The sequence below is a fragment of the Protomyctophum parallelum genome (assembly GCF_964188405.1).
Source record: "Protomyctophum parallelum genome assembly, chromosome: 19".
Classification (NCBI taxonomy): Eukaryota; Metazoa; Chordata; class Actinopteri; order Myctophiformes; family Myctophidae; genus Protomyctophum; species Protomyctophum parallelum.
In genome coordinates, this window is record NC_139717.1 from 36,698,217 (window position 1) to 36,722,580 (window position 24,364).

Genomic DNA, 24,364 nt, shown 5'->3' on the forward strand with positions numbered 1-24,364 from the left:
TCAAACAGTGAAGTCAGATTCAGTTAGATGGTAAGCCTACAGTAACTGAAACATTGTGTGTTTGCTCAAGACCATGGCAATTAAGCTCCCCGTGCATGCCGTGCAGCGAGGCATTCAAAACATTTTCCCATGTTTAATAAATGTTAAATACTTACATGTGAATTGCTCAAGTGAAACAGAACTTTGCCCCTGCGTGCCCCTGTAATACTCTGTATACTGTAAAACACGTGAAGGCCCGCGCATGCACGCACACGCTCGCACACACACACACACACGCGCGCGCGCGCGCGCGCACTTTGATGTAACTTCAGCTGTTACCATAAGCCTTGCCTTTCTGTTCCACTGTTCAGTGCCTAAACCAGAATTAACAATAGCTCTCCTTCATCCACAGAGTACACTCCCTTCCCCACACGCAAGCACGCACGCATGCACTCACACACACACGCACACATGTACAAACAGTTTTGACTTCATAAAGAGTGGGATTAGCAATAAGAGGCTAGTGTTTGACGGACCTACGACAATGAATGGACATTGAACCACCTCAGCTTCAATCCAACTCTAGACTTACGCACGCACGCACGCACGCACGCACACGCACGCACACGCACGCACGCGCACAGAGTAGGTCCTGAGAGGACTTAACATACGAGGGTATTGTAATTGTTGGACAATATTTTTCATGGGAGTGTTGTTCAAATGCCACAGGGGCTCTGCGGGAGCTATTATCAGTTACCCACAAAGAACAGAAAACATCATTCCACTCTTTTAATGATGCGTGTAGATTGTGGAACTACTGCGGCCCAGGGCATGCACACGTCACCAACACATCTAGCGCCATGTAAACTCACACCAGACGCGGTTGTCTCATCTCACCCTTGGACAGAGTTGGTTCTCCAACGTTTTCGGCTCAGCCCCGTCACCCCTGTAAATAACGTTTTCCATCCATGGCATGCTTCAATTGATACTAACACCTAACATTTCTATCATATTACGGTACGTAAATATGTAAATGTTTCCCCTTGGCCCGGGGCAAGTGGTCCGGGCACCTATAGGCTGCTAATCCTGACAGCGTGTCGCAGGTTCGATTCCCGATCCCGATGACTTGCTGCGTCACTCCCGTCCCCATCCCATATTAAAAAACGTTTTTCAAAATAGTAAAAAAGGCAAATAAGTTTAGGGATAAGGGGTTTAGCATGGACGAAAATAGAGCCCTTAGATTGAAAAAGAACGCACCAAGGAAAGTGCAACTGAAGTATAGTGTATACTGAAGTGATATTGATACATTTCCAACATAAGTATTCTGCTGGAGGATTTCACACAGAGAAGACAATGTGTCGTCTGTGTCTGAATGTTAAGCCCGCGGATTGGACAGGTGGCTGGCCTGTTGGGCCACGTTAAAACGTACTCTCAGCAACAGTCTTTGCATATCAAATCTAGCAGGGACAGCGGTCAGTCACTGTGTCTGGCGAGCTAGTATGTAGAATGCAAAGTAGTGTGAAGAACACAGCGAAGAGCACAGCAAGGTCAGAATTACTACTGGTATGTTCAAGTTTGTCTGGGAAATTCACTGTAGGGCGGCAGAGAGAGGTGAATCCAGGCTTAAGATCACAGATATCACCCCAATTAAATGCAGAATGCAAAGCGGTCTGGGGAGGTTTCTTTTTGTCATCCAATGCCAGTTGGCATTGGATGTTTCCAAATCAACATAATTAATTCCCTAACTCACCAAGAGGAAGATTGCTGAATGGTTTCCTGTTAATTGTGCACGCGCATGCGCACGCGCACGCGCACACGCACACACACACACACACAATTAATTATTGCTTTAATTATAATGCAATATATAATCACAGAACCAGAGAAGTAGCGATATGATTGCATTCTGTGATTGCACGCACGCGAGAATCTGAAAGACCAGTTTCGTTTAATGGCTGTAGAGAGACTGTTTCCCGATTTGCGTGATGTTTGGACAACATTTGTAGATGTATCGTCACAAAAATATCTTTTGCTAAAAAATCGGCCTCCTGGTGGTGCTTAACAGGCCATGTAAGAGGTTCAGATGTAAGAGGTTCAGATGTGGCATCCAGGGAGTGTGTGTGCATGATTTAACTGCGATCAAGCCAACGGTGCCAGAGATTAGCTGTTCACAAAGGGACACACGGACACACACACACACACACACACACACACACACACACACACACACACACACACACACACACACACACACACGGACAGACGGACAGACGGACTGCGTGCTAAACATACTCTCCCCATGCCTGGTGAAGACAACAAGAGGCCCGCCTCAGCAATGTGGTTATCTGAGAAACTGAGAAGCAGGGTAGTGTGTGAGTGCGTGCATGCATGCATGTGTGCGTGCGTGCATGCATGTGTGCGTGCGTGCGTGCGCGCGTGCGAGAGAGAGTGCACGCCTGCGTGCGTGTAGGGCAGAGGAGGTGTGTTCAGCGGGTGACACTGTTTACTGTTATCAGCTGTCACCCATATTGGGAGTTGTCCCCCAACCGAGCAGAAGACCACTGAACGCTACAGAAATGTGTGATCATACACACACACACACACACACACACACACACACACACACACACACAGTGGCTGAGACAAACAGAGAGACACAGAGAAAGGCAGACCTGTACTGCAAGACGGTACACAGGTAAACATGCATACATAGTGTAAGTGCACACACACACACACACACACACACACACACACACACACACACACACACACAGTCACACACACAGAGCAAACTGGGGAAGTCATTAGAAATGGCCAGCAGCTACAGTCCTATAAGAGTTGGACACTGCCTCCCTGCCCAGAAAGACTTCCTGCCCTCCACTGCCCATTTCCTGTTTAAAATAAACAAGCCACATTAATTGTATTGTACTGAATTCTAGACTGTAATTCTTCTAAATGTATAAGGCCTGCCCGGGGAAAAGAAGGCAGAGAGGAGGAGGAGGAGGAAGAAAAGAAGCAGATTGTGGATCCGGTGCCTTGCTCAGGGGCCCTTCGGCAGATACAGTATAAAGTACGCTGTAGTGTCATGATTGTAATACCAGTCAATGTGTCCTCCAGTAGTTAGGGAGAGAAAACGTGCTAACGCAGAAGAAAAATGTATTCAGTCAGTGAACTAAAAGTTTCTTCTATGCCAACTAAGATCATGAGAAGTTACGTCAGACACATGGGATTCTTCCCTGTGTGCACAATGTGAGTAGCCTACATGCCTCACACAAGCTCTGCACACACAAATGCAAGAGACAAATGTTGTTTGTTGCCTGCTGGGACCTTTTGTTATTGTGCAGAAATGCAGTGGTATTTTGTTTTGCTGTTGTTGTATCCCCTCAATCAAAATAATACACCATGTGGGGAAAAATAGAGCTTGTTAGAAATAGAGTTGTTGCAGAACAGGAGCACGCACTTTAAGTTGCACACACACACACACACACACACACACACACCGAGGTGATGATTCCCGAGAACACGTGTCAACCTGACCACCAGGCTGTGTCTTGTAATCAGTGCATGAGACATGGCAGTGATTGTTTCTGAGATGGTATCAAAGGCTTGGTCCCTGCAGACAGCCAGAAGAGGAAGTTTCGTTTTTGGCTGTGTGTGTTTGTCGGTTACACTTGCAGACAAAAGTATACGAATACACACACACACACACACACACACCCACACACACACACTTGGACACTTGCAGACACGACACCCTCTCACACGCAACCGCCCACCCACCAACACACACAAAAAACCGCAAAAACTCATCATCATAAAGAGCAGTTCCATTCTTAGGTCATGTTACTCGGCCCAAACCTTTTAGTGATTTATAACCAACAGCCTGTCATAGCTGTGCCCATATATCACAACGATAAAGCATATTGGCTTTCTCTTACTTTTTTTGTTTTAAACCACAGAAACAATGTCACAACAGTGCAACGCGGCCTATATGTCTCCCAAAAAAAACAACAACAACGACGAAAACTTCACGAATGCCGTTAACGGTCCACACAGCACGAGAGGGAGGGATGTCAAGCAATGGGTTTGGAGACAAAAACAACAGGATAGGGCCAGGCCAAGATTTATCACCATTCATTAGAGGCCGTGACAGACTTGAAGAGTTGTGGTTGTGGGAGTGCAGAGGGAAAAGCTACAGGACGACGACTTGTGTGTTTTTTTTCTCTCACTAAAGAGAAAGAGAAAAGGGAGTTAAGAATGAAAGAGAGAGAGAGTTAGAGAGAGAGAGAGAGAGAGAGAGAGAGAGAGAGAGGGCGAGCGAAAGACAGATAATGTGAAATAGGCTAAGCCTTCAGCCATGAACAGGCTCTTAAAAATGAATAAAGTGATCTGAATTAATCCAGAGCGTATTGAATAATTGAGAAGCATCTTTGAGGCGAGCAGATCATACAGCGTATGACATGGCCAGGGCGGATAGGACGAAACGACGGGAACGCACGTGAGCGGAATACTAAAATCTGCTATTTTCCCCTTCCTCACTGGCCCCTTTCACAGTCGATTCAACCAAGGCAGAGGGGGCACAGAGAGAAAGGTGCAATATGCAAGCATAGTATACACGCACACGCACACGTGCACACACACACACACACGTGCGTGCACACACACACACACACACACACACACACACAGAAGTGGCTTCACATACAAAAGAGGCATCTTGGTAAACATTGGCCTCTTTCCTTATCTGAACTATACATAAGCATGGATATGACTAATGACTAATGGTTCTCACTCTCTCTCTCTAACCTCCTGTTCCAGGACACAGCAAAGAACAGACACAAAGAGAGAGAGAGAGAGAGAGAGAGAGAGAGAGAGAGAGAGAGAGAGAGGGAGATGAGAACACTTGCTAACATCGTTTTCAGATGTAAAATGCAAATGCAACCGAAATCTGGCTCCTCAGGCATCCAATTAAGTACGAAGAAGGGGAAATATATTATATATATATATATATATATACACAGTATGAAAGAAATGTGTCCATTGATTGAGAGTGGAACTAGAACAGAGCCCTGGGGTATTCCTCCAGCCAGAGTGACATTGCTCAGAGTCAGAGGGGTGCCTGAAGCCAAGGGGTTCCCATAACCCTACTGGCCTGTAGCTTTGCACATCAGCGGACCTCACTGTGGGGAATCACTGCCAGAGGGCGGCTGTAATACACCAATTTAGAGCAAAACCTGTTAATTTGCTCCCTCGGCTCCCCTCTCCCTTCCTCTGTCCTCAACCACCCCCACCCGCTTTTATTGCCTTTTTCTTTGCTTCAATTCCTCCATCTTGGCACAGTGTCAGCTCTGTTTGAGAAGGCCTCTGGGATCACTCGCTTAGAACCCGGGCGGGTGTATGTGTGCACAGGCAAAAACAAACTAAAGTGGAAGAATGACTCAAATCTAGTATTTTGTATAAAATAGTCAATGATTATGTGAAAAGCCAATACATGAATAAAATTAAAGATAGGACAATTTTCATGAATACAAAATATAAGTATAGGGCAGAATAAATATTAATCGAAATAAGTGATTATTTGCTATTAGTGTTTGTTCAGTAACAACTGTCACAATAGAGCTACAACTTTTAAAGAATAAATTAAACATTTTGTTTTAACAAAATAATATCGTTTACATACAGCACCTTAAAAGCCAGGTTGTGAGCTGCTTTATAAAACGGTGGCAACTGAGACTACCTTTTTAATATTTTGTGGGATTGTTTTGATGCATAAAAGCAAAAAGCACTTTAGCAAAGTAGTACTCGTCAAACAACAGTCTTTTACCGGATGCACGGTTCAAATAAAGTACAATGAAAATCACAAGATGACCAGCATTCACTTTAAAATTGTACTTGTTATATTGCACGGGCAGCACAGCAGTACATGGATTGGACGCATTTTGGTGTGAGCCTTTCCACCGTGTGAGAAGACGGCTGAGTAGGGCTCAAGCCGAAGCGCATACCAGTGCTGCCTGTGCCATTATACTGTATCTTGTGATTATTATTGTACATTAAGTAAGCCCACCGTGGATGATCAACTGTATGCAGCAGCAGCATTCTGGAAGACTTGGGAGTTTATCATTGAACTTGTTGGGCAGGTGGTAAAATGTGCTTACCTGACTCCGCCAGATTGCGGCAGTACTGAGTTCACCAGTTCCCTCCTCCTGCCTGCATCTGGGATCTCTCAGGCAGAAACGATGAACCCGGAAGCAGCGGGACAAAAATCTGATATCTCCATAATAATTCCGAGTTGTAGTATTGTTAGGTTGTGTTTACATTGCGCTGTGGCAGCGCTTCAATATGTCTCGCGTTGACCCCGCCTCTAGCGGCCTCATACAGCCGCATATCGCTCCGGACATAATTCGACCGGAGTACATGGTCTCTGCCAGAGAGGTCCCAGACTCACCCAGCTGGCAGAATGCAAATGTTGTCCAGCAGGGGGAGTGGTTCTACCAGGCAATAAATGTGCATTGCAATAGTCGAAGGCTCGAAGCAGCGAGATATAAAAGTGACCTTTTTTAAAGGGTCTTAATTGGCTGTTTGGTCACCTTATCTATGTGAGATAAAACAATTGAGGCGGAGATAACTCTGACCTCAGATTTTGTCTGCTGCCAGGCTATAAGAACGCTCATGGCATCTGAGTCATCTTGGCCACAGCTGCGTATCATCAGCATAAAAATGGAAATTCACATTGAGATGCTGGATGACCTTACAGGAAGCATGTACAAGTAGACTAGTAAGGAAACTAGTATTTTGACTTTCTTTCCTCTAAAACAAATCCTTGCAGGCAGATTATCTCACATATCCATGTTAAATTTAAATTATATCTGCTAGTCTCAGGCTGATACATAGTTGACAGAATGACCTTGTCACCTCAGAACCCACTCATGCTGTTCTTCACAGTGAGACACAGATGATAAAGGACTAATGGTTTTCACTTGGCCCTCCCCTTTTGTCATCCACCGCCTTGTCTGATAGGAACACAAATTATCAGGCTCTGAGGCATCAACGCATTCAGCAAGCTGGGCCATTTAAATGATAATCAACTTTGCTGGTGGTTTTATGTGTGTCTGTTCTCTATACGCTTGCAGGCAGAGTCGAAAGGAAGCATGCCGGGTACTGTTGGTGGATATATGGAGGACTGCACTCACTCACTTGAACCCCAGCATTCCCATTCTGAAGGGGAGCCGACCTAACCTGACGCTGCCAGATCCAAGAAGCTTGCTACACAAATTTGTTTCACAGCTTATTGGGATCTGGGATCGCGGAAGCAAATTCGATGACGGGGCTGTTCCTTTTTTTCAAGATACTTGGTAGATGATTGGATGGGACCGTCTGTCTATCACCGTGTGGGCGTGCAAACACAACCAATCATATTGACGTGTCTATATAGCTTCACATCCGGTTTCGCCCATGTCCCGCCCTTAGCTCACGCTGATTGGTCCTGTACGGAACGGATTTTTGTCAGCTCAACTGTCTGAGAGATCCCAGATGAATGCTGTGTTGGGATACATGGTTACCCAATACCGCCCTCATCTGGCAGCGTCAGGTTAGAGCCGACCTAGAAGCTCACACAACGCGCCACATGGCGACGCGTTGTCAGCTTGTAGATCAGCTACTTATGGTGAAGAGATTTGGGATGATCGGCAAAACAGTGCACTGAGTACCGTGCAACTCAGGTCCATCGTTGGTACCCCCAAGTCCTCCACGTCCGTCATTAATTTAATTTGATGCAACAGATCAGATAAGAGAGAGTGCGTATTCAACTCTAGAGCAGGATTCGTGGTGTATGGTTTGGCCAAAGGCAGCTGATGAGCATACAACCAGCGACCGACGACCATGATTGGTTACACAAGGACAGTGAAACTAATGTACTGCATTATTTACCATTGGCAGACAGTGATGGCTCCGTGTTTCAGCACTGAGGGGGGGCTAAACAAAACCCTGGTGGTGCCTCACACTATGCACCGACAGGCCCTACATGCCTGTCGGTGCTGGAATGTATATAGATAGTAGATACTAGATACACATGAGAGGACCTGAAGCTATATGGGTAACAAAAACATACATCTAGATTGGCGGCGTGGGTTAGTGTTAAATGAGACTTATGTAAGTGTGTGTGTGTGTGTGTGTGTGTGTGTGTGTGTGTGTGTGTGTGTGTGTGTGTACACTACAGTACCCACAGTGTCATAACTGGGACTTGGCCTGTGACTGGGACCTACTGTGACAGGCAGCTGTTGAGAAGGGCAGCACTGTGAGCAGGCAGCCTATTACAGCAGTGTTAAGTAACACTTGAGCACAAAGTTCACTAGAGCCACGAACACACACGCGTGCGCGCACACACACACACACACACACACACACACACACACACACACACACACACACACACACACACACACACAGTGTTAAGGCATGTTTACAGGTGCTATTTTGGGGTCACTCCCCCACCAAACCCACCCATGCTACTCTTATAGCACACATTTCAGCACCTCCAAACCGGAGCAGACCCTCCAGGACGTTGCTTGCACGGGACAGCTCAAAGTTAAACACGGCGGGCTGCTACTGGATCTACTACAGCACCAAAATAAAACACACTGCTCTGGCACTAAGCTGCTGAACTGCATATTGCCTGAGAACAAACACTGTTTGTTTTTACTCATGATACAATGGTTAAGTTATACTGAAAATATGCATTGCTTAAACAAAAACTAAAAAAAAATGAAATGACACCAACCAAATGCTAAAATACTAAAATTTTGATTATTTTAGTCTCTGTTAACCTAGCTAACATCAACTATAGAGAAGGCACGGGCGGCATTAGTTAAATACTGTTAGACTGCTCTAAGAATATAACAATGACCTTAGGGTGCACCTTTGTTGAAATAGTGGCGTGTGGTTATGAAAGACACCCTGGGTCAGACCAGGCTATATGCTGGCCCATCTTAACCTACTTTTTTGCCGTGGCCTAATAGGTAACTCGACAATGATATGAACTAGAATGACGTCAGTGGGAACCTGGGAAAGAAACCTCAAAGGGATTACTTGGATTTGCTCAGCAAATCTCCCTAACAAAGGTGCCCTCCCCGCATGCATGAGACCGTAGGTGTCCAGGCCCGGGGCAGAGCTACGTCGTGAAACCTAACCGTCCGTCACTGAGGATGAAGTATAGATGAGAAGGTCCCTTTACAGAGGTGGCCCTCTGATAATTCAACACTGGGTATTTAATTGTGTACATGCCAAGGCTTTGAAGTGAGACTTTACTTAGATATTAAATGAGCGGTGTACTGTCGCTGTCTACCATTATCTGAAATAAACCCATGGACCTCACCTATATGTATAAGGTCCACACAAAGTCTATATTGCTTTACATAACTTTGTGGTGCTCCGGCTTTGACCTATAGCACAAGCACGCTCTGTGTGGTTGTGTCCAAAATAAATATAGTCTACTACTGTTTCCATGGTATGTGACAATGACAATTAGGAATCCATGTAATGATAATCTGACTAAAAATAGTAAAATGGAAGCATTAACACAAGAATTTGTAAGTCGTGTGTGATGAAAACTATAGAAGGCATATGCCGTGTGCTCTACCCTGAGATTTATTGATGGACAGTGTAACAATATAGCCCCAACAGCTTGGCCCTCGTGCCCAACATTCCACGAGCAACAGCTCTGCGGGGTGACAATGACCACGGCCTTGACTTGGTCAACGCCATCCTCCCCCCACGGGCTATAGCCCACAGAGCCGCCCCTGGCACCACTGGACCATATCAGATAGCCTAACTCGTAAAACCGTTGATAATTTATGGCCTGTGGGGCTACTTGGTCAACAGGGATGCTTCTCCAATCTCAGAATTGAGCTCTAACCTCTGCTCTTTTAGTCGCCTGGCGTGCCTCCCCATTTCACTCTCATTTGTCCCATGTGTCTTCTATCTAGCTAGCCCCAGTGAGTGACCATATAGCATTCCCTATAGAAGGTGGAAATATATCCTGTATAACTGTCCAACCCTGTGGCAGTGTGGCATCCCGTCGTTATGCAATTCCCAGTGGAAGGCTGGAGGACTAACAACCTTGGCAGCAGGCAACCTACCTGACCCAGGAGACAAGCATGGGAGCCAAGGTTTACATAACAAAGTGCAAATAAGACCATTATTCTTAATGCACACGAAGCCAATTCCATTTAGTTGTGTTTTATGAACCATGATTGCTAAATTGTTTTGTTTACGCTCAGGATTAGTGTAATGAATGGATTATTGGCTGTTCAGTTAGATTATGTAATTGTGTCATTCTTTGAGCGTCTTAAGGGGGGTTGCGTCATTCATGGTAAATAGGTTACTATGTTTCCAGACAAACCGGTTAAAAAGTCGCCAGTTCTGTTAGCTCTAATTCCACCAATGTCTCAGAAGTCAGATATATACGCCCCCATAAAAAAAAAAGAAAACAAATATATGCTCGTTGGTTGGCGTGCACGTGTGACGATCCACGTTTGCACACGCGTAGGCTGGGGCTCACGCGCGCAATGCAAGAAGAGGACGCAAGCCACATGTTTCTTGTTTTTGTTTTGGTGGGAGAGGGAGGAGGAGATGAAAGGGGGGGTGTTCTTTCTGTTAACGCTTACCTTCCACCCTGCAGAACTGTTGCTGTCGCCTTTGTCTTTGAAGTAGGGCACACATCTCACCATCCAGTCATAGATTTGTGACAGTGTCAGTCTCTTGTCCGCCGTGCTCTCTATGGCTTTGGTGATCAGGTCAGCGTACGACAGGTTCCCCCAGGCGTTGCGACGCGACGACGATTTCCTCGGGGTCTGCAGCGCCCCGATGGCGCTCAGTGCGCCCGATGTGGCTGTGGGGGAATGCGAGGAGAGCGGGGAGCCCCCGTTCTCCTGGCCGAGAGAGGACAGCAGCCCATCGGCCACGGGACTGTTACTGCTCTGGTCCTCTGTTGCCGCACTCGAGCCATTGACGGCGATGGCTCCGGAGGTGGCATTGTTAATATGATCTTCGTCGTCGTCCTCCTCCTCGGGTATGATGTCCGTGTCGTGGCTCTCGGGCTTCGCCGCGTTCGGATCGGGTCGTGGCAGCGGCCAGGTGCACGATCGCGGCCGCTTCTGTGGCTCGAAGTCGGGATCAATCGCCACGTCCAGGTCGGGGAGAGGATCGGGGGCTGGAACCTCAGCCATCTCCTCCAGTCACAACCTCGCCGCCGCTTCCAGTTGAGAAAAGTTAGCAGATAAGAAATGAAGAGCTGTCAAAGTCGCATTCCATGAATGCGCGCCCCCGTCCTTTGTTGCTATTCCAGACCAGCAGCAAACCGAAAGGCAGCTCTCAGCTCAGAGTTTCAGATTAATCACCTAGAGAGGAAGACAGACACCACACACACCGGTTAGCTGTATGTCTAGTTTATAGTTAAAATGACAAGTTACAATTTAGCAGAAATCCTCACAGATTTAAACACGGCACGCTTGCAGTCCTTCAAAGACACCACTTGCTCATCAATGGGCTTATTATTACGCGCTGAACCCCAAATCCCGTCCTGTATATATATACATATACAGCCTACCTATAGTGGAGATGATCTACTTGTCAATGGCCACAGAGAAAGCGCTCAAGCGTCATCACACACAGGACTGGAGCAGCAAGTCCACGGTAACAATCCTGGTCGGTATAGGCTACTCGAGTAGCCCGTGTCTTGGATGAAACAACTTGCACAGACTGTCACTGCGCTCCGTGCGTGCGCGGTGCCAAAAGAAATCATTAGATCCCGTGGAGCCCACCGCCGCCTCGTTCATTTGCCTCATTGACACATTGTGTGTCTTCCACTCCCAAGTTGTCATATAATAGAGGCTAACAGAATGTATGCAAGTGAAGCTGGGCTCCGTGTCAGTGTCGATGTGGAATAAGAACGCCACCTCACTCTTGGTTACTGTATCTCGCTTGGTCTGCACAGCTTTGCGCGCGCGCACACACACACACACACACACACATACACAGGGTTACACACACGCATACGCATGCACACACACCAAAGTCGATCAAGGGCCAGCCCCCTGGATCCAGTGTATGGGATCGCCTTTTAAAGAGACACTGCCCCAGAGTACAGTATGTGCAGAGAGAGACATGCCGCGACACGTCTAGGCATGTTGATGTGCACATAAATAGAAAGACAGATAGACGCAAGAACATAGCTATATAACAGGTAAGGTTAGGTTACTGCAGCAAACCCATAGTTTTAGTTACCACATTGAATTGCAGGCTATACCCGTTGGCATATTAAGTTATTATTGCAGAAAACTGAGACGCACCTATACCTACCTATGTATGCTATATTATGTAATTTGATCAAACGTGTAGCATATCGCCTATACGTTTGCTACAGACACGGGCAATTGGAATTAAATTAATCTAATGGGACATGTCAGTGCTTTTGCTGTTTACGTGCTGCAACTTTTCTTTGCACAATTCTGCATGCTGAAAGACAATAGAAAGACTTCCTATTGATTGATTGAAGTATTTATTAACAGAGCATTGCAGTACATTTCAAGCACAACTGACGTTGCTTCTCTTTCTCTTTGTCTGCAAGCAATATTGTCAAAGTACTTTCAAAGGGGCAGAGGACGCAGCCCCCCCCCCCCCCCCCCCCCCACCCCTTGGGGTCCGTTCCATCTCGTCCAACAATGACGTCATCCTATGTATTAATAAGTCGATATAAAGGAATCCATCCGGTTCTTCTCCGTCCTGCGAGCGATGCTCTGCCTCCCCTCCTCCTCCCTCCCTGCTACCTCCTCCGTGACACTTCGAACAAGCAGCCTCGTCCTCCTCTCTCCTCGGGTCTTTGTTCCACTGTGAAGGTGCACGTCCAGCTGCGCGCTCCCGTGAGCCTTTGTACAGGAATGCGCGCACCGCGGCGAACCTACACTAGTGGCGCGGCCGCGCGTATATAGTGTAAGGGGGGGGGGCGCGCGCACACAACAGCAGACTGTAAACATCTTCTCCATGTGATGTGTGTATACTCAGTCTGTGTTATTTATTATTGGACTAAACTCAGCTCTGCTGTCATTATACGTGCAAAGCTGACTGGCCACCGGAAAGGATGAAAGCCATTATGTCAAGGTGTTATGATTATGAACAAGGTGAGCCTATATACTAGCTAGGACCTATTACCTTTTATACAGCTGTCTTTGTTCCTCTTATATCAAAGAGAATGCCTGATGCAGCAGTCTGGTCCCTGCAGAGAACTAGAATTAACTCGTTGCTGGATCATGCATGGAGGAAGAGTGAGTGAGTGTGTGTGTGTGTGTGTGTGTGTGTGTGTGTGTGTGTGTGTGTGTGTGTGTGTGTGTGTGTGTGTGTGTGTGTGTGTGTGTGTGCGCGCGTGCGTGTGTGCGCGTGCATGTGTTTGTTGGCAGGTTTACTCTGTCGACAATTACTTTTATTTCCTTAAATGTCCTTAAGTCATACAAAGCCGCCCTAAATTAATCAACGTTAACATACTTGAGACATTTCCATCAAAACACAGTGGCTTTGATCATACAGCAAAGTGGGGTGGCTATGAAAGAGCATGAGAAGAGAGCCCACCTGGGAAGCAGAAGACGCCAGGTTCGATTCCCGCCCCTGGCAACGTGTTGAAGTCAAAGATGGAAGAAGTACTCACATATTTTACTTTAAGTAAAAGTATCAATACTGTAATGTATACTGTTACGAGTAGAAGTCCCCTATTCCTAATGCACGTGAGTAAAAGAAGTATAGGCCTATCGGTATATCAAAATATTGTATTGTATAAGTACCAGAATGTCCCATTTTCAAAATGTATAGAAATCATTTGAAAATAGCAGATCTACATAGAGAGTATGCATCAGGACACGCCCCCCTCATCTAGACTGAGTGGCAAAACATTGAGCAGCATGGAGTGTTGGAGTTTGGAAATCACTCAACCATCCTGCGTGCCACCTGTTTCTAAATGCCACATAATGCAGGAGGCAGCAAAATGTTGTGTTATTGAAAACAAGCACTTCCAACTCTGACAAAAATCAAATACAGGGCATTTCTTGACAGAAAGTAGCTCATAACGTTTCTATGGTGGATTTTTAGGAAACAAAAACTTTGCAGATAGAAAGAGGATCATTCAAGCTTTTCGTTCAGCTGCAATGTTGGTGAGTTTAACATTGTTTAATGAAATCAGACACTGTCTGATTGGACTTTTCTGTTTGGATGAATGGGCTGTCAAGGCCAGAAAGTAGTTTTTTGCCACTCAGTGGGCGTTCCCGCATAACTTCCAGGTACGCGCATACCCTCTATAAGTTCATAATGCATTGAATCATCGCAACGCATTGTGAGCTTGTAGATTTACTTTTTTCAAACTAGACTAGGTGCCAGGCCGTAAAGCACCGAGTTGGTAACGATGGAAGTTGTAGATCCATGCCGGCTATATGCAATACCAGTTGTACCCGCGAGTACGTGTTCCACCCGTCCGTGTCCTTTTCATGCCCATTTCCTATCTGTGTCCTCTTATTCCTATATACATGTATGAAGTTCTGTACACATGCCCAAGTATGAAGTGATGTCAGAACAGGCCAGCTCCATATGGAGATATAGGAGGTGATCAGGTACAGAGCCCGGGCATATTTGTGATGTCATATATGGAGCCTAGGTAGGGGCCCTGTCCAGCACCCAGGCAGAGACCTTTGGCCGTGCTGGACAACCGTGGGTCCGACCGACTCTACACCAGGCACTGTGGGGGTGTGAAACGTGAGTGTCGAATTTGAAGTCGGAGGGCGAACGGTTCTTGAGTTGCGTGGATTACACAGACGTACACACACGTCGTACAGAGACTTGCATTTATAGATAAGATGGGCAAAATATACATAGGGCTGAAGTTGTTATAGTGTGTGTTGTGTAATCAATTAATAATAATCCAAATCTATAACGTAACTACATTTTAAAATAATTTTAATGGAGTTAAAGCACAATATTAGCCTCTGAGATGTAGTGAAGTCGAAATAAAAGTAGTGAAAATTTGGAAATACTCCAGTAAAGTGAAAAGAAAAGAAAAAAGAAAACAAGCTCAGAATTGTGCTTAAAGGACCACTTCATCACTTTTCAACCTATCTTCATATAATAGGTCCTCACTAATAATCATGATAAAATGGCATGATTTCTTTCTACTCAGTCTGTGTCTCATAGGAGGGCTGTGGGCAGTTTAGAAACCGTCTTCCAGTGACATCATCATTAGGCAGATTGTTTTTAAACAAGATTGTTTTACAAAAATATTTAGATTTTCATTATCGTGAGAACGATGGCTTCCATTTTCGCATTGCAACTTTTCAGGACTAGAAAGCCTGCAGTTTCTATTAGCTTGTATTCCCCATCGATGATGTCACTGGAAGACGGTTTCTGAACTTCCCACAGCCCTCCTATGAGACACAGACCGAGTAGAAAAAAATGCCCAATTTTTTCATGATTATTAGTGAGGACCTATTATATGAAGATAGGTTGAAAAGTGGTGAAGTGGTCCTTTAAGTACAGTACTTGACTGAGTAAATGTACCTAGGCTAGTTACTGACTGAGTAAATGTACCTAGGCTAGTTACTGACTGAGTAAATGTACCTAGGCTAGTTACTGACTGAGTAAATGTACCTAGGCCTACTTTCGACCACTGGTCTAAGTGTACCTGGCCTGACAGCAAGGCACTATAACCGCAGTGCCCACTGCTCCCGGAGGCAGTGGCATTATTATTATATGACTGTATGTAATCTCCAGAATAAACTCTGGGAAACACAATTGGACCATGGACTGCTTGTATTGTGTTTGCCTTTACATAATCTGTATTATGTGTGTAACACAGCAGGGTAATCAGGGCATATTCATGTACTGTTCGTGTACATATAGGGTAATTAGGGCATATTGTGTCCGGGTAGCTCTCTGGCTGATACCGAGTTCAGTACAGTTGTGCTAAACGCTAAAGGGCGCTTTAGTAATCTTGATTTATCTTATTCCGGGGATCATGCTGCTGAAATGTATGTACATACATCGTCATTCAAGAATATATAAACACCCCCCAAAGACTAAGGCCTCACTCACACTGTTGCAACATGCATACAACATTTGTCTTGTGTCTTGTCCGTGTTTAATGGCCGCCCCCAATGCATTTCCAAGGGAAGTCACATGGTTTGACAAAACATTTTTGTTTGATGGCTGTGTTGTGCCCCCCTCCCCCGCCTCAAACAAAAATGTTTTGTCAAACCATGTGACTTCCATTGGAAATGCATTAAACACGGACAAGACACAAGACAAATGTTGTATGCATGTTGCAACAGTGTGAGTGAGGCCTTAGAGATTGCACAAACGTCTGGCACCTCCCGGAAACAACAAAAACAATTAAATTAGAGTGACCCACACAAACAAAGCCCTGCATTTACAATATAGGCCAAGGAAGAGTCACACATATAAACCACAATGTTATTTACTCCATTCCCTTCCGTTGCGCACACGTGCGCGCGCGCACGCACACACCCCTCATTTAGGCTGAGGTCGTCCAAATAAAGCTTAGGTCGCCTACTAGTCTGAGACCCTGATTGGATAAGTGCACTGTGCAGTGTGCACCAGGACAATAAGCGGAAGTCCTAAGCAATATCCAATTAACATTTCTTTAGGTGAAATGTTCTTATTGCCCTTCATTGGCCTTGATTCTTACCTGCTATCCACTCCTTTAGGCAGTGGTTCTCAACCTTTTCTGTCTCCCGCTTGACAATCTAGAAAGGTTTTACGGCCCACCCATGCATCTGCATGACCACTTAACACTGCAGCCGTGTTACTTACAAATGATTCTGTTCTGGCTTGGATCAATGGAACTCATTTCAGAATGAGAATCAACTCTATTGTCACATCGCAGTTTTACAAGTAAAAAGAGTGGGTGAAATGACTGAAATCCCATCGTGTCATTTTTCCAATTAATACAAGAAAGGGAAGAAGAGAGAGGGGGGTTAAGGAGATCAAGGCAGGAAAGAAGAAAGTTTGAGCGCTTTTACCACAAAAAAGTATTTATCAGTATCACAGAGAAAACTCACTTTAAGGTTAAATACAGTATGTTTTTTATTTTATATTAAAGGTTATATTATCATTACAATCACTGCTTTAAGCCATCACCTGAAATCACTGCTGTCCTGAAACCACTTCCAGACAGTGTGATTTCAGGTGAAGGCAACAGCAGGGATACACTTAATACTGTAAGTAGACTGACAGCATAATCAGTTCTAATGAGTTCAAGGACTGGGGCCAAAGCAGCAAGGCAGAAGCTGCATGTATACCAAACATCCTTGCACACAATAACCATGATAGACCTAAAATATCAACAAATACCAGGTAAATAAATACTAGTCAGATTGAACATGGTACATTTCAGTTTTTGTCCTTCAGAAATACAAGTTTTGTTTCCTTATCCGTCCCTTCCACCAGGGTCAGTGTGTGGTACACCAAGGCCATGCTTCAGAGGACGCGAGGACAGCAACCCGCCCCATTGTGCCAGCGTAAATCATCCAATTAACTTAAGGCATTCACAAAAGAGGGTGGTCCATCTGTTTGTGTCTGATGTTTTCCTTAACGGCGTAATACTCTGATTGGATTGGAGCGCTATTGATTGTCATTGATTATTATTCAGAAATCTGGTAGATAGTCTTTTTTTATTGGCCTAAAATATTGTCTATATACATTCATGCATTCACTTGCTGGCTGGCAAAATTTAATTATGCTTTAAGTAGCATGTGACATGTCAAACTAGGGGTTTTTCATGATTCTGAATCCATCCCAAGCATTAGTTTTGCACTAAAAAGACTCCTTGGGTTAAAGACGGCATAACCACTTTCCCAAATGTGCCCAAAATGTGCTGACCTCATCACATTTTGTGATGACGGCTATGGAATACATTTAATTTGGCATTGATTGAACTATACCGTAGCGTATGTAATGTAACTACAATGGCATATGAAAAACAACAAAAATAACACACTCTGTCATTTTAGATGTTTGCGTTGGCTATTCCAAATTAGAAAACACAAAACTTCTCTTCTGGGGGTCCCTGGCACAAAACATTAGCAGATAGGGAGGTCAGAGGCCAAAAAAAATATATATATATATCAATCTGGGGGTCCTTTATAAGCCTCAGGTTTTGATGGGTTAAAAACACAACCATCACAGCCACATAAAAACATTGCCTGCAATATGTCATTACATTACATTACATCAAGAGGCTCAGCCAGGTATATGTGATGAACATGTACCAGCATTATAACATTTCCAATGGCCTTGCTTTGAAATTGGCACTATATGTCCCGGAGGCGCTGGTACCTACTACAGCGTCTATAGGGCAGGGCCTGGGTTGACGGAGACCAGCTGGGCTCTGGGCTGGGCCCAGCGTCCACCGGCCAGCCTGGACAGGCAGAGAGTGGTGCACCAGAATGACCTCATCCTTATAGAGGGACGCAATAACAAACCATCCTGCCATCACTTCATTGCCGTCTGCTGCCACCTACAGACGCGTATGAAAAGTACTGAGAGACAAAGTGCACACAGTACACTCTGGAAATAATAATGAAATGGCTCTCCACGATCAATTTATATGCCATTTTAGAGAACGTGGCACTTATGATTTCGCTACGCAGCCTTACACTTCCAGTATGATAGCTTGTGTTCATTCTGTGCTCCAACTCAACTGGGACCAAACTCATAGGCCATGAGAACATAAAAAAATGTAAAAAGATAAAATAAAATAAATGGTCCTCTAGCAGCTCTTACTAAAACCATCCTGTTCCTCCCAAAAAAGAAACATTGCCAAAATTACAGCCCCAACATGTCAATATATAGGAAAAGAAATATCATTCATATTTTTGTTTCCTCCTGTCTTGATAACTGTAATTCAGTTTTGCCCTGACAATATAAAAACAATAACTAATAACAATAATATTTCTATTTATTTATGTAAGTAATTAAAACGTAGAAACCTATGTAAGCCCAGAGAAACACTTTTATGGAACTCTGAAACATTTATTAAAGGCATGGTTAGGCTTTACTTCAAATCTAGCATTAAAAAATGTTCACACATTTTGGTAGTTAACCTTTTATTCCCTCCCAGCACAACACACAAAAATAAGAAATCTCAACTATAATTTATATTAACTTCTATATATGCATCTGGAAAGGACTGCTCTCTGTTCACAATTACGGTCAGGGGACATGACATGAGATGAGTGGAACATAAGACTGAAAAATATAGGGAGCAGAATTAAGTTTCCCTTCATGTTTTCCTTTCAACCACTAGAGTGCAGCAGTCATCTTCTGTGGAGGCCACTTGTTGCCTATTTTCTCTCTGTGATGATGAACACCTGTTAGCTTTATGCTAAAGTCAATGATGTTAGGATGTACTATACTACCAGACCTATGCATCATGCTATCCTCAAGGGGACGAGAGCTCGCCTCATGACAAAGTTAAGAAACCAGTTTAGCAGCAGTTCTCATTTAGATTTTTCATTCATTTTTACAGTGGACAGTTACAGTGGAGAGAGGACAGGAAACATTGAGAGAGTGTAGGGGAGTGACATGCAGCAAATGGTCCAGCCAGCCAAGAATCTAAGTGGAAATCGACAGGGGGACGTAGCTGTCAGCCATTCGACAGCTTCTATACCGGGCTGACTCTTTAGACTGAGGTTACAATGGATTTATTAAATGGGTTTATTTAGTATTTCTAAAGATCTTAGAAGTACATTCTGTGCACGAATGTAAATGACACCTTGTTCCACTGAGAGTCTGTGAAGGTTCATTGTTCCGACTGTTTTTGGTTCACAGTTAATCTTTTTGTGGATGCTGTTTCCATTTAGTTTTTCTATGCCTCAAAATGTCTATTACGGGTATTTTTTAGGTATTGTTTGGTTTATACTTATAGTAACAGTACACAATACATTGTAGTCTTTCCTGTCATATTAGTTGTCTATACTGTTGTACCTTTCAGTGTGTTTAGGAAATGTATGTATACTATGGTCTGACGGAGCATTGGTTCGAAGGAGCATTGGTCCGAGGTGCGTTGGGGGTCGGGAGAGGGTTGGGGTTAGGTTTAGGTGTGCTGCCCCGGGGGAGGTTAGGGTTAGGGTGAGGGTTTGAGGTAGGTTGTCGTTCGGACCAAACACATGAACCCACTGAAATGTATCAATATGCTGTATTAAACCAAAACTTTAAAATGCGACTCAGCATTTTACACAGTAAAATCGTACGTTCCCTACCGAGCCTATGACAGCCTTGGTCTGAAATCTGAACGCTGTCTGATCTCGGAAAACATGGTGGTTCATGGGGTACAGTATTATATGCTACACATATACATAACAGAGTGTGTCTTAGTATACATAACATACACAGTATAATGTGCGTACCAGCAGGCCAGTGCACCTTATGTGTCTGAGTGTGTCTTTCCGTGACTGCGGTCTCCCTGGATCCAGTACACTTCAGACTGCATCTCCAGCAGTCTGGAGACCGTCCTCTGAAAGGCAAAGATCTCCTCCTCGGACGTGAACAGGGTCAGCCGCTCCGCTGCCGCCTAAAGAGAGGAGCGGTGGCAAGTTACTTATACCACTAGCCCGCCAGGATTAATTCATCTATTTAAATTCTATTCGATTTAATTTATTGCGCATTGCCAAGGTTTTACCGCTTTCAACCCTTATTTTGAAGAGCCAAATATCCGTAACCGGATGTTACGTTGACATAATGCTGTGTGTGGTGTCTTGACCGGTTGTTGTTCTCGCGCTCGGTGCCGCCAAGTATCACAGCGGCTGCTGTCGGCCGTTGGAAAACCTTGTTTTCACCAGAAACGACATTCATTGCGCCGATTTGGAGATACAGGCCATTGAAAGCAGCACATAGAGTGCAAGTGGATGCGCGCGCATCTTCAAAATGGCCGCGGCCACTGTCACACTTTACACTGGGACGCTAGCGAGAGACAGCTATCGATGCGATCCGATCAAAACATGGATTAAAGAATATAATGCCTAGAAAACGTAGGCTACGCTGTTGGCGGGCTGACAGACTAAAGTTAATCTAAGCTTCTGGCGGGCTCCGTGTTACGCAGTACTTAAGAAAAAGTATCAATACTGTGATGTAGAATTTCAATACTGCAATGTAGAATTACACCTACCCTTGAAAAATCACAGAATATTTGATCGTCGCTCCATTCCGTGCTCGAGTCGAGTGCTCTCAAATTGCGCGCACGGATGTTGAAAATCATGGTCTATACACGACAATCCGTTTGAAGGTTACAAGCTGTTGAACTCGCTCCGTGAGCTGTTTTCCATTGGACTGCTATTATTGAATATCTTCTTCTTTTTCTTTTGACCCATACTCAACATTTCTAACATAAAACTTTCAACTACTCAACTACTCAACATGCCTGGGTTCACATTCTGGCAAGTGGACTATTATGGGTCTGTAACTCTGAGTGTACAAATGTAACCAAACGACAGGAAATAGGGAGAGAGAGAAGGGGATAGACACGCAGCAAAGGTCGTCATGAACGGGACTCGAACACACGACACGCTGTCAGGCCAGAGCCTGTATGTGGCATGCGCCTGGACCGCCTGGACCACTAGGCCCCATTATTGAATATCTTTTTTCCGGTCACGTGATCAACCCGTCCAGAGGTGTTCCGAGAGCTCACAAAACTCATCCAAACCATGGATGTGCCATAGGTTTGCGCAGTGTTTCTCAAAGTGGGGTCCAATTAGCTATCATTGCAACCAGTTACATGTGCTCAGCGATGCGATACGAACTCACAAATGATTTACGATCGTCGGATGCACCACGGCTCACCATGGACAGCACTCAAACTATTTGAGATACGGCGCTTTGAAAATAGCTGGTGGGCACGGAGGCTCTCCATACTAACCGGAGCAATGCTAAAAGGTAAGGTCGCTGCTTTCATACAGTATATGGAGTATACGGTCGTCTACGAACATATGCGTAGTTAGCACCAGTAGGTACCGATAGCCTAGCTACGTTTATAAACGTAGATAGCAGCGAAAAAGCTAAATGAATTGAAAATGGAGGATCTTGATGTAAACAAGTCTTAATGCTTTTTCTGGTTTTATCCTGTGCAATCAATCAATCAAACCTCCTTTTATGTCATTACTGTGTATTTAAGCTGTGATTATATTGTGATTTTCTATATTTCTATGAATAGTTTGTTTTACTGCACTGTTGCACTGCCCTGTTGTTTGAGTGTTGAATGTTTAATGGACCACAATACAATGGAAACAAGCTGTCGGGGCTTTGTGTGTCATACATTTGGGGTGGTTTTAAGTATGAAATTAAGTATTCAATCAATCGAAACTTTCACGTCCTACCGGGCATTCAAACACGGGTCTCCCATGAAAGTGTTTGAGTCAATGGAACACGCCTGGTTACACTTTCGGTTATTGTGGGGAAACCTTTTCGTTTCGCTGTGAGCTTGTACATCTCCACTATTTTTGAACATTTCTGAAAAAGGTCCATTTACCCCAGTGAGGCCCAGGTCATCCAGAAGCTCATGGTCCTTCCCCTCTTCCCCTCCAGAATGGACGAACAGCTGCTCCAGTGGAGCCGCTGCAAGCAGGACCACCCTCACCTGGACAGAGACATTTTCACGTCCATTCATTTGAGGGTATTTTAGTACTGATTTAACCTAAGGTGCTATTCAAATAAAGTTATTATTATTATTATTATAGTAGTAGTAGTAATAGTAGTAATGTTAGTATTATATCATGTTTTGTTCCTCGACACCCAGTCTCATCTTTATGTTGCTAAATTTCAATATTTCCACATTTTCTATTTGACAAAACAACAACATCCTTTGTAACCTGAAAAAGTGTTGCAAGAGAGTGCCGTTCCAAAGTGTTGCGTAGCCTCCTTGAGATAATATTCTCTGTGAATGCCTATCATATCATACAATAATAAAGGGGACCAACCTTGCGGTCATAGAAGTTATCTATGAGGGTGATAAAGCGTCTGGCCTGGTCCTTCAGTGTCAAAGTCAGCATGGGAACATGGCGGATGAAAACCGTGTCAAAGACCCGTGCCATCTCAAGGTAGTCGCTGGCGCCCACAGGCTGGAACACAACAACCATGTAGCACGTTAGCTACCGCAGAGCATCAATACACACTACGGGCTCCATTTTCGTCGCCGCCGTTACCCACGAAGCGGCCCGCAAGTCAGCCGCTGCCCCGAAAATTACGAGTATAGGAGCTTGCTCTGTCCCTAAATGGTATTTTGGTCCAGCGTCACCCGCTATCTATTATGCCGACACCGGTATTTGCGCCTAGAGGTGTGGTCATAGGCGTGTCTCCCCTCTCGAAAGCCATTTTGGTTCTCCCTCAAGTGAGGGTCGATGGCATGCCGTATCCGGTTCAGGGTCATATGGTTGTAGACCTTTGCCTTGATGCATGTCAGGCTAATGCCTCTGTAGTTGTCTGGCTTTGAGAGGTCTCCAGCCTTAGGCACCGTGACGATGTTGGAGAGAGACCACATGTCCATGAGGTCTCCAGCCTTAGCAGGGCAAGGTTACAAAACTGTAGGAAGATGTTGTCGAGCCCAGTTCTTTATGCCGTCCGGCCCAGTACTTTTGCTCTATCTCTCAATGCATGGTTGTTTGCCCTGGTTAACTCACTGACCATGAATGGACCATCATAGATGTTGAGGTTCTGGAGGAATGGTGGTATGACTTTCTCATCTCCATTGACTGTTGTGCCCAGCGAAGTGGTTGAACCACTTCGTGAGTCCCTCAACCTGTCCTTCCTTGATCCTCTTCCGTCCGGTCATCTCATTGATGACCCTCCAGGCCTCCCCGTACTGCTTCTCACCTTGCGCTGCATGGACTCTCCTCACCCTCTCCATCAGTTCCTCCCCTTTGATGTTATCGTAAGTACTGAAGAAATGCTGTACAAAGCCAAGCCGTGCTTCCTCCACCCTAGCCCGTGTCGCTACAGTCTCCGGGTGTCTGGACTGCAGGGAGGTTCTGGTTTTGTCCAGTATGGGCACACACAGCCTGGTCGCCTCCTCGTTTGCGACAACGAATCGCCTGTATTCTTCGTTGGGCTCCACACCCTCATCCAGCAGCTGGAAGCGCCTCCTGACCTCCTCCGTATACCTGGCTTGCAGGCCAGGGTCAGTGGAGAATGCCTTCCAATCGTACCGGATCCTGGGGCTTGGCTTGGGGACTCTGAGGCTATAGTCCTCATGGAGACCACATGGTGGTCAGAGCCCACAGAGCTGAACGTACTGTATGGCTCAACGCTCCTCCACGTTTGCCTCACAAGTATGTGGTCCAGCTGACGTACA

The 24,364-nt window shown here is 45.1% G+C and overlaps 2 protein-coding genes across 4 annotated transcripts in view; both read right to left on the reverse strand.

The window, feature by feature from the left end:
• The window catches only part of foxo3b (forkhead box O3b), a 53,071-nt gene extending 41,089 nt beyond the window's left edge, over nt 1–11,982 (reverse strand). The window contains exons 1-2 of one of the 2 annotated variants that reach the window (XM_083790971.1): nt 11,582–11,982; nt 10,641–11,372 (exon numbers count right to left, since the gene is read on the reverse strand). In XM_083790971.1, the coding sequence (XP_083647097.1) occupies nt 10,641–11,201 (561 nt within the window). In that variant the 5' untranslated portion in view covers nt 11,202–11,372; nt 11,582–11,982. Of the gene's footprint in view, nt 1–10,640; nt 11,380–11,581 lie in introns of those variants that run through there. The other variant, XM_083790972.1, reaches the window with a different exon arrangement.
• A 6,516-nt stretch (nt 11,983–18,498) lies between these two features.
• The window catches only part of afg1lb (AFG1 like ATPase b), a 38,966-nt gene continuing 33,100 nt past the window's right edge, over nt 18,499–24,364 (reverse strand). The window contains exons 11-14 of one of the 2 annotated variants that reach the window (XM_083790976.1): nt 22,995–23,135; nt 22,547–22,654; nt 20,433–20,596; nt 18,499–18,541 (exon numbers count right to left, since the gene is read on the reverse strand). In XM_083790976.1, coding sequence (XP_083647102.1) covers nt 20,450–20,596; nt 22,547–22,654; nt 22,995–23,135 — 396 coding nt within the window. In that variant the 3' untranslated portion in view covers nt 18,499–18,541; nt 20,433–20,449. Of the gene's footprint in view, nt 18,542–20,099; nt 20,597–22,546; nt 22,655–22,994; nt 23,136–24,364 lie in introns of those variants that run through there. The other variant, XM_083790975.1, reaches the window with a different exon arrangement.